General features: G+C 40.8%; 1 protein-coding gene across 1 annotated transcript; it reads right to left on the reverse strand.

Moving 5' to 3' along the window:
* Nucleotides 1-366: 366 nt before the first annotated feature.
* On the reverse strand, nt 367-10,662 carry gpr20 (G protein-coupled receptor 20). Its single transcript, XM_054782100.1, has 7 exons — nt 10,553-10,662; nt 6,950-7,200; nt 6,620-6,886; nt 6,304-6,548; nt 1,100-1,184; nt 885-1,010; nt 367-549 (listed from the first exon to the last, which is right to left on the reverse strand). The coding sequence occupies exons 2-7, from the start codon at nt 7,148-7,150 to the stop codon at nt 367-369; spliced, it is 1,107 nt and encodes a 368-aa protein (XP_054638075.1). The 5' UTR covers nt 7,151-7,200; nt 10,553-10,662.
* Between the last annotated feature and the right edge of the window lie 642 nt (nt 10,663-11,304).

Genomic DNA, 11,304 nt, shown 5'->3' on the forward strand with positions numbered 1-11,304 from the left:
ATGACTTCCCTTACTCTGCAATTAATACATTTGTGTTTTAGCAGCATGGCGGCCTAGTTGTTAGGATGTTTGCCTTCACTATCTGGCGATCCAGGTTCAAACATCTCTGTGTGGAGTTTGCATGCTGCTTGCACGGGTTTTCCAGTTTCCTCCTTCAGTACATAACAAGCATGTTAGGAGGGTAACTGGAGACTCTAAATTGTCCATAGGTGTGATCCGAGTGTGAGGTGAGTGTGACCTGAAGACAGCTGGGATAGGCTCCAGCTCCCCTGTGAACCTAATGAGGACAACCAGTATTGAAAATGGATAGATGAATTTGTTTGTTCAATATGGTCTCCACCACAAATTCCTGGTTTGATGTTGAATTTACAGAGTATGAATCCTTCTCTCAGAGTCTTTCAGTGGTGAGGAGGAAATCACGCTCATCATGATGATATTTGGGACCGCAGCAGCAGGCCCCCCTGAGGCCATGGAGCTGTGATGCATGCTGATGATGTCACCGCTGCTTTGCTCTGCCTCTGCACGCCGGAAAATATTTCTCATAGTTGCCTGGGCCAGGTAGGGACAGTTTGTTATGATTAAATGACTTAAGAAGTGAATTCATTAGTAGGTGAGCAGATTATGTCAGTGAAGTGAAACATGATAGCCATATTTGCTTGGACAGTGAAACCTCTAAAGTTGATTTGTTCAGATTCTGAAACTAAATAGTGGGTGAAACTGTCACCATCATGAAGCCTTTATTTAGTTAATTATCACTTAAGTGTAAAAATAAGATGGCAAGTTTTACTGTAATGATGATTTTGAGCAACTTTTTTTTGTTCAATTTGACCCATCGACTGTGGAGGCTTCACTGTACTTAAATATCCAAGTGGCTTTGATTTTACCTGGAAATTGCTTGTGACAAAGCAGTAGACCACTGGATCCATGCAGCTGTTCAGACTGCTGAGCGTGACAGTCAAATGGTAGACGATGGCATGGTTAGGCATATCAGGGTAGAAGTACACCACCACCTACAGTAATGTTGTGTAACAGTATCATTAGATATTGCTGCTGCTTAATAATTGCATTTGATAGCAGTGTGTCAGCTTCTCTCACCTACCTGTCGTATGTGGAATGGTGTGAAGCACACTGTGAAGATGATCAGCACTGTCGTCAGCAGCTGGACGGCCCTCCTTCGTCTTTTTCTGCATGGACAAAACCAGGAGAAGATCTCACTTTCACAGAATGTAATCATAGCGTTGGACCTGCGTCTAGTGGGGTTGAAGGACAGCCACCTGACCAGAACAGGCTATTGGCGTTCTGGCCAAATTGCATACACAAGCTCGAGTGATATGCGCAGACCCGCTGAAAGGCGACCCCATGTTCCACTAAGATACCCCATTGTACTCATCCTGCTGCCTCACGCATCGCCAGGGCCAAATTCACTACACTAACATTGCACTATCTTAAGGATCATGCTGGGTATTAGCGCGTCTAACTTTTTGTGTGGCGATATGGGGTAATAACTATAAAAGTAATCTTAATTCGCTAAATGTACTGCAAAAGAATTTCAGTTAGGATAATCCATAACGCAGCGTACAGAGACCATACAAATCATCTATTTCTAAAATCACAAATACAGTCAAACTTGTCTATAGCGGCCACTAGAGGGAGTCTGCAAAAGTGGCCGCTATAGACAGGTGTTCTCTATAGACAGGTTGGCGTCCAGTTTGAATGTTGACCAGTAGAGGAAAAAAAAACAAAAAAAGTGGGCATTTTTTTTATAATAATGTTGACCAGCAGGCACTGCGGACTGCGGATAAAAGTTGTACAGCACTACTAGGCTTGTTATTGTCATGGTTCATGGTTCATGGTTTTAATTCATCCTGAACATGCATGAGTCAAACAGTAGCACATCACATAGTACAATTCACAATTTTGCATGTCCAAAAAGGAGTAGGAAGAAGCAAAGCTTATTTACTCCTACCCCTCATCAGTTTCACATCAGTTGCAAGACATTTATTCACCTCTTGTTCTTCCAAGTGTACTTTGTAGGTCTACATGACAATGTAGTGCAATCATAGCCAAGGGTTTTACTCACTAAAAGAAAGCTAGAGGCTTAATAATAACTGATAGAATATATCCACGACCCACAGAACAAAGCTGTGCTAGTAATGTCTTACGCTTGTTTTTAATATTTTGTGTCATTACAGCTTTAGTTCATCAGGAAGTGACGGGAAGTGACGGTGGGCGTCCCGAGCAGGACAGCTAGGCTCAGTGCTAGCTGTGAGTTTCGAGAGAGTTGGGAAGTGTGTTTATGTTGGCGTGGATGTAAAGTCCTGCAGGGTTCTCCGCTGTTAATAAAGCCATTAAAGGGCATCGGCGACGTGAGTCTCTCCTTCCCCACAACAAGCGGCATTACAGTGTTGACCAGTGCACACCAGGAAATAAACGGTGTCATTTCTTACAGGCATTGGCTGGACAGCTATGTAGTGGGGCTTGTTTAACCTTTGCCTTGTGGGCAAGCAGGAAGGAGAGACGATGCTGAGAGATGTGTGTGTTCTGAGCTGCTGTCTGGTGGCCGCGTTTAATAAATAAAGTTGGCAAAGCAACAGGAGAAGTTTCCTTCTTTGCTTCGGAGCTGATTAACACTGACAAGTTAACAGACTAGTAGCGAACGGAAAAGAAGACGGCTTTTTTTGTGTGGAATACAGAAGATGAGGACTTTGATGGATTTGTGGATGAGAATTGATCAAAAATAACGTGAGTACATTCTAAAATACTTCAATTAAGTACAACCAAACTCAGTTTTGCTCCCGCTGCCGCATGCATGCTGGCGTATGTTTTTTTTTTTTTTATTGTAGCGTCGCTGGGAGCACGTCCTGTTCCCAGCCTACTTTGCGGTAATGTTTTGGTGCAAATGCTCTTAAAGTTACATGTTTGACCAGGAAATAGCAAGCTCAAAAGAAGACGGCTTTTTATGTGGAACAACTGAGAGTTTGTGTGGATCTTGTGAATGAATGTGACTGAGCTAGGACTCAGTAATTAAAGTCTACACACGACGGCTTCATTGATTGAAAAACGAAACTTGTTCGTGCATGAAGCTTCTACTTGAGTCGGTAATTTGGCCGCTATATGCGGTCAGATATTGACCAAGGGAGACAAAATGGGTGGCCGCTGGCCGCGTTGGACAGGTGACTGCTGTACACAGGGTCTATAACATGTAAATTTGCTGCGGGGGATTTTTCAGTGGCTGCTATAGGCAGGTGGCCGTTCTATAAAGGTGGCCGTTAAGACAGGTTTGACTGTATTAAAATTCGGAGATCGAGTCAATTTTCAAACAGCTAAAATTCTGCATAAAGCAAACAATAACCTGCTACCCAAAAATGTCATACAATACTTTTCAACAAGAGAGGAGAAATATGATCTCAGAGAAAAACTAAACTTAAAACACTTATATGCGAGAACAATGCTAAAAACCCACAGCATTTCAGTATGTGGAATTAAATTATGGAACGGATTGGTGACGGAACTCAAAGTACTACAATTGTCATGAGCTGTGGTGCTGCTTTGCTGCCCTCTACTTGTCATGTGTTGCAGTACACTGCTGATTGGCCTGGTAGAAGCTCTTCACACACATGCAAGCAATCTCACCTGGGTTACTTATACCCCGCCATGGCACTCACCAGTTGCCAGATTGTTTCCTGACCCACGCCTGTTGCCTGCTCCTCCCTGCCTCGCTTACCTAAGCTTACCCATAGCTTTCTGGTCCTCTCTACCTGTATTGTTATATCATTATTCCCCTGCTTGGCTTCTTCCAGCAGTGGCGTTCTGTGTTGTACTTTGTGTTCTGGTTCCTGCCTGGTTCTCGGCAGCCACCTTGTAAGTACCCGTGTTTTTCCTACTTGGTTTTCAGCAGTGATTTTCACTTTGTATTCCTCTGCTGGTAGTTCCGTGGTGGCGGCACTTTTTGTCTAGCTTTTTCTTACCCTTTTTGCCGTGGTTAGGCCCGATAGTTTTGGTTGCACTTTTGCGTTTGTGTTTGCTGTTTTTGTATGTTTTTGTCTGAACTGTATTATAATAAATTCTTGGGTTCCTACTGCTGGCGTTCCGCCGGTTCGTGAGAAAGATGAGAGATTTCAAGAAACAATACAAACAGTTGATGTTTGCAAAATACAAGGAAGAAGAGTTTTGCACCACTGTGTACAAAATGCTTTGTCTCATCACTACAACACTCTACTCCTCATTCTTGTGAGTTCATCGTCAGTACTCACCTATCATCACAGCTAAGTTCAGTTATGTCTTTAAACTGATTATTTATTTACTATTATACTAGTGATGTGATTATTATTTATTATTATTGAAGAAAAACCCTGACAATTATATTATTACACTGTTACATTACTTTATTTTCCACTGTATCATTTCCCCATGTATCAACTAGTAAAGACTACATTTGGAATACAGGAAGTGAATAAATGCATTGCAATTGATGTGAAATGGACGAGGAGTAGGATTAAATAAGCTTTGAATTGCATTGAACTATGTGATGTATTCCATTGTAACTTGTATGCATGTTCAAATAAAATTAAACCAATAAAAAACATTAAGGATGGCCTCAGCTGTAATCCCACTTCTGACACCATTTATCACAGAATCTTCAGGAGCATCCTCAACTTGCTGTCCTAGCAGAAGTGATGGCATACTCAGTGACTGCTTTTTCTTAAGACTTACAGTGGACTCCTGCACCTTTGTGATTCAGCACTCAGGGCAACGCAAATTTGCAGATTTTTGGTAAAAAAAACATTTTTAAGTCAGTAATAGGTTATAAATATATGATAATGCAGGTAAAATGTACAGCATACATGTACCGCTATTAAAAAAGCTCAACATTTTTACATGTTTAATGTTAATGCTTCACTGCTGTTACTTCGTCGAGCTTGAGATTCCACACTTTGTTTGGTGGTCCGTGAATGCACCATAATTGTGTGCTATAATTGGCTATGGGAACACTAGCTTCGACAGTCAAACCTCAGAACTTACAGTGAGGTGAACACAAATGAATATATGATGGTAAACTGTTACTGGAATTACAACAAGCAAGCACTGTGGATTATGGGTTATTATTATAATTAGCATGAAATCTGGAGATACATTAATTTCATAGAAGAAAAAAATAAGTTGGAGATGCACCCTGAACATGCACACTCTCATTGAGCAAAAAACTTGTAAAAGGAAAGATACACAGACAGAAAAAAGGTACTGAATTTGAAAATATTTTTTTTTAATTAGCAAATATGGCAAAAAATGTGGAGATACACCTTTGATATCAGACAGAAAAAGCAGTAAATTTGGAGATGCAATGTTCCCTCGCTACATCGTGGTTCATCTTTCGCAGACCTGCTGTTTTGCGGGTTTTTGAAGTGCAGTTTTGCATTTTTTTCTGCATCCATGTAGTGTATTAGAGCGATCTATCGGTGCTCTGTTGTATCTGTCTGTTATTGCATTTACTACTGCTACCAGTGGAGGGTGTTGTATACTCATGTGAGAGTTGAAGATCCCTCCACCTCCTCAGCCAGCTAAATACAAAGCCACAACAGTCCCGATTGGCTAAGGGAGAACCCGCCCATTGTGTTCTGCATTCTGAATGGCTGTAAACCATTGTCAATGAACCTCCTTCGTGCACCACAGCCATCTCTAAATGAATCTTCTTCATGGAGGCCTAGGAGGAGTAAAATACTACAACAGGAGCAGTATCTTTTAACAAGGATACAAAAACGCTACGGCTGGACGGCGCCGGGGGGGAGGCACATCAGAGGAGTGAATACGGTCAGTCACTTCATAATTTTTTGTGTCCAAGAGATTGATCATTAAAATTCAAACAAAATTTGAACTTTGAGAGCGTTTAAACAAGAGAGAAACGTGAGAAAAAAGTTTGCCTGTCTGAGAAAAGCGTATTAAGTGTATTGTGAGGGGTTTTACAGCCTACATATATAATAATTGCAAACAAATAAAGTTGGCTACTTCGCAGATTTCAGTTATTGGGGGCTATGTTGGGAACCTATCCCCTGGGATAAACGAGGGAACGCCGCACATGCTTTCCATTGCGGAGATACATTTCTTTTGTGGAGGGGAGGGGACTAAATTAGGTGGTACATTTTGTAACAACAAAATTGGGAGATTTGGAGCGAGCTGTGTGTCAAACATAGACATGTTTATGTGCGTTGCTCATGTTTTATTGTCATTCGCTGGTGGTCCCGGAGGTAACCCCCCGCAAAAAGCATCCTAATGTGTGACATTTTAACAAATGCAAATGCACAGTACCTACTCTGCTGCATCAGGTGGCGGTCCGCCAGCGCCCACACGATCCGCAGGGTGAACGCCACGATGATGATGAGGGGTAGAAAGAACTCTGTAATGGTGAGGAAGAGGAGCTTGGAGAGGCAGCAGCCTGTATGCTGAAAGGCGGTGGACAGGAAGGAGTAGGTGACTACGATGGCAAACAGCCACACCGAGACACACACACATTTCGCCACACCGGAGTTGCGCCACCGACGGGATGCTTCGACCTGTGATGGGGGGGGGAAAAAAAATGAAATGAGAAAAATGAAAAGGATGCTTCCTAATGCTTCAGACTCACCTGAACGATGGCGAGGTAACGGTCCACACATATGCAGGTGAGGAAGAGGATGCTGCAGTACATGTTGACAAAGTAGCTGAAGATGTGCAAGTAGGAGCAGGTGAGGCAAGCACCTCCACTGTAGTACAGCAGGATGCGTGTAGGCAGAGAGAGACTGACCAGCAGGTCAGTTACGGCCAGATTGATGGTGTAGATCACAGACGTGCTCTTTGGCTTGGTGCGGAAACAGAACACATAAAGAGCCAACGTGTTCAGCGCCATGCCCGCCTGAAGGAGAAGAGCAGGTACTAAACATTATGCGACATATTCCTTTTCCAATGAGCGGCCTACCAGGAATATGAGGGAGTTGATGACCATCAGTGCTATCCAAAGTCCATAGAAGTCATTGTAAAGTCCTTCGTCCAAATGAGCTAGCTTTTGAAGGTAGGCTTCCATGCCACTTCGGTTGCTGAAACTGGATACTGTTAGTGTGGGGAGCGAAGTGTTGCCCATAGTCCAAGGCGCTGTGCTGTTTGCACTTAAGGTCACCATGACTGACACAGATGATGATGAGGATGAAGGTTGGTGACAGAAGTGAGCCCCTGAGTGATGATGACAAAGATGACTGTGTTAGTGTCATAAATACAAATATTAATACAGTATAATATAAGCAAACATATGAACATCCACTAATACAGAACATGCTTTTCATTTAAGGGGAAAAATAAGATATTGAATTTGGAGATAAATAATCTTTTTTTGGAGGGGTTGGGGTATACAGTACATGCTTTTCATTGAGGGAAGAAAATAGTTTAAAATTAGACAGAAAAATGGCACTAAAGTTGGAGATACAATGTTTTTAGTTGGCAAATTGAACATGCTTTTCATGATGAAAAAAAGTATCGAATTAGGAGATATTGTATGAGTGATACTGATACTGCATGTGAGATACTGGTGGGAAAAAAACTAAATTAGGTGGTAGATATTGTTTAAAAAAAACGAAACCTTTGGAGATAAATGCTTTTCATTGGGAAAAATGGAGATACACGTCTCACGGTCATGAGCTTTGGGTAGTGACCGAAAAGACAAGATCGCGGGTACAAGTGGCCGAAATGAGTTTTCTCTATCGGGTGGCTGGGCTTTCCCTTAGAGATAAGGTGAGAAGCACTGTCATCCGGGAGAAACTAGGAGTAGAACCGCTGCTCCTCCGCATTGAGAGGAGCCAGATGTGGTGGCTTGGGCATTTGGTCCCGGATGCCTCTCTGCAGAAGTGTTCAGGGCAGGTCTGACTGGTAGGAGGCCTTGGGGAACACCCAGGACACTTTGGAGAGACTATGTCTCTCAACTGGCCTGGGAACGCTTCGGGATCCACCAGGAGGAGCTGGACAAAGCAGCTAGGGAGAGGGAAGTCTGGGCTTCCCTGCTTAGGCTGCTGCCCCCGTGATCCCACCTCGGATAAGCGGAAGAACATGGATGGATGGATGGATGGATGCCTCACTGGGCAAAAAATTAATAAAAGGAAAGATACATGCTTAATATTGGACAGAAAAAAGTAGGGCTCTTGAATTTAGAGATACAATGTTTTTAATTGGCAAATAAAACCAGAAGGTTTGGAGATACACGTTTTCCATTGTGGAAAAACATATTGAATTTGGAGATACATATTTTGTCCTGTGGGGACTAAATTAGGTGGTACATATAAAACCTAATAAAATTTAGGGGAACAATAGATATGCATGCCTCTCATTGGGCAAAATACTCACAAAGGAAAGCTACAGTACATGCTTAACTTTGGACAGAAAAAGGGTACTGAATTTGGAGATAAATTGGCAAACATTTGCAGATGCATGCTTTTCACGGAAGCGGAAAGGGGCAAAAATAAACTGGGAGATACATGTTGCTCATTTGGGGAAACATCTTGGAAATACAGTACATTCCTTTCATTGGGCAAAAAGAAAAGAAGATAAACACTTTTCATTGTGGAAAAAACAAATTTGGAGATAGACGCTTAACATTGGACAGATATAAGTTATTACATTTGGACATGAATTGTTTTAATTTAATTAATTTGCCAAAAAAACCTAACCAGGGAGATACACGTTACAAACACACATTTTTGCCTTTGATTGGGGAAGGAAAAAGTCAAAATGTGGAGGTGCATGCTTTTCGCTGAGGATAAAAAACAAATGAAAACAAAAAAACAAATGTCTGTTGCTGTTGGCATGTCCACGTCTACGATGACAAAGCAAATGTAAGACCATCTTCAGTTTATTTTTTCTACCTGTTTATACCGCTACTTATTTGTTGCTACAGCATTGGCCTTGGAGGGAATATAAACACATTCAGTTGTAATCCTCATCGAGAAGTAACATTTAACTCTGATGCACATCTCCATTACAGCGACACAGAAAGGCAGCAGATCATTCTGATTGGTTGCAAAAGCAAGGAAAGGGAAATAGGAAAATGCATGCACAGTATGTAACAAATATTCAATTTATTTTGTAAAGGTAAGCATAAAAAAATCTATAACATGCTCCATTGTGTGATTGAGGTGTAAATAATAGAAAATTTAAAAAATACCTGTCACAGGTATTTTACTAGGCTCACTATACTTACAGACGTTAGAGAGAATAACAATATACGGAATACATCACATCACAGTGACCTTAATCAATATCAAAAAGTCCTCATGTGTCATTGGAAGCTGAAAAGCAGCCAGGTTTGTTTGCAACCACCCGAAAATGATATTACAGTACTTCCCACATGTACACATTATAAAGAGTACACAGTCACTTCAAGATCTACAAAGTTTTCTGCATTTCCCGCAATAAAATAACTGCATAAAAGAATTTACCAAATTGAACCAGCAGAGTGCAGCTTGGTCTAAAGACTTGCAAAAATCTGGATTTATTAATTAGATCATTAGACATTGCAAAGTGGCCAATGTGAAAAGAAAAATAGACACGATAAATAAATAGAACATTATAACACATCAAATAAAGGAAAACAACCGCGACAGCTTCTGAGATTCAAAAAATAATATATAATTTAAAAAAAAATACATTTCAAAAACAAAATGTAAATGTGGTAATATTAATTCCAAATAATTGTGACGTTTATATCTTAGCGTGTTGTTTAAAAGAAATTGTTTAAAAAAAAAATACAGCCTCTACTGACACTCTTGTATGAAAAAAAGTCATCATTTTAGCAGTGCATGATGATCAAAGACATTATTAGTGCATATCAATATTTAGAATTAATCATTTCAGCTAAACGGAAATACGTTCCGTGTTGGCTGATGAGGACAAGTGTTTAATAATAATGTAAATTGATAGAAATAACTAACAAATACTTGCGTGTCCTACTGTTTTCCTGGTATGACACTGCATTTGCATCACTGATGTGAATGTAATTATTAATTTGCCTTATTTAAGCTCATGTTTCCTGTGATAAATTATAGAAACATGAAGTTTGAAAGCACCTCTCACTGGCTATAGATTTACAGTACTAGGAAACCCTTAATGGAGTCTGCATTTTATTTATGACACCAATGCATGCTGTCATCATATGGCTGCTATGCTATACCAAAGACTGTGATGATGTAATGTTTGCTGCAAAGTGACATTTGAGAGGGGTCCCAGAGGGGTGAGAAGCACATCACAAATAACTCCCAGCAGCGTGGGAGTCCTCTACTGTATACGCTTGTGTGTGTGTGTGTGTGTGCTGGACTATAAAAAGGCAGAGAGGGAACAAAGATCTCACGCTGTCTACCATCAAATTATTGCATTTAGAGAGCCCCTCAAGGCAAACTGGACTTTCTGTTGCAGCAATAACTTTGATTTAAGTGTCATAGAAATGTTGTGGTTGCAGAACAAGTACACTTCATAGAAAACACAATGCCAAGATGGTAAAACAATATTGCTGATAGATGGTTACTGACTACTTTTTCCTTACCCTGAGAGGAAAAGCAGCCCTGTTAAAGTTCTATGGGTGGCTTCATCGTGGACCCAGGTGCTTGTTGAGTGTCTAAGCAGGTGACGTAAGATGTTTCCCAAGCAGGACTTTGCATCTTCAAGGTTTCGGCCTTTCCCTCCATAATTCCAGACCAAATTTCAATTGTCATCACCACGTCTGCATGCACTTTCTTGGGATTTAGTGACTTCTCTCAAGTGTTCTATAGTGTTCCATCCTCTATTCAGTGGGTCTCCTCCTAGTAGCAACACTCTTAACCTCTCATGTCCTACGTCCCTCCCTCTCACTGTCCCCTCCGTTCGTCTTCAGACAGGAAATCCGAGTATCTGTTTACATTTTATATCAGACACGCATGCCCATGTGACTTGTAAACTTTTGTTAGGAACAAATGGGTATCAACAGGAATATCAGGGAATTTACATTTCCAGCCTGGAAAAAAAACACCTTGCAGTGTAATACGTAAAAAAATCTGCCAATAAATCAACTTATTAGAAAAAATATTTATAAATAAAAGAATGACAAAACATATTGTATATTTATAAATATTCCGATCCATTCATGTCTGCTTAGGAAAAATCAAAATGTCCATGTATATGCTTGTATGTGTAGCCTGCATTTCCAGGTCATTCCCATTAATTACAATTAATTCCAATGGAAAGAGGCCATTCTGTCCAACTGAATATTTACAAATTTCCTTGGCCAAAATTCCCCTGGAAATTTACCAGATTCTACTG

Source organism: Dunckerocampus dactyliophorus, chromosome 7, assembly GCF_027744805.1.
Source record: "Dunckerocampus dactyliophorus isolate RoL2022-P2 chromosome 7, RoL_Ddac_1.1, whole genome shotgun sequence".
Lineage (NCBI taxonomy): Eukaryota > Metazoa > Chordata > Actinopteri > Syngnathiformes > Syngnathidae > Dunckerocampus > Dunckerocampus dactyliophorus.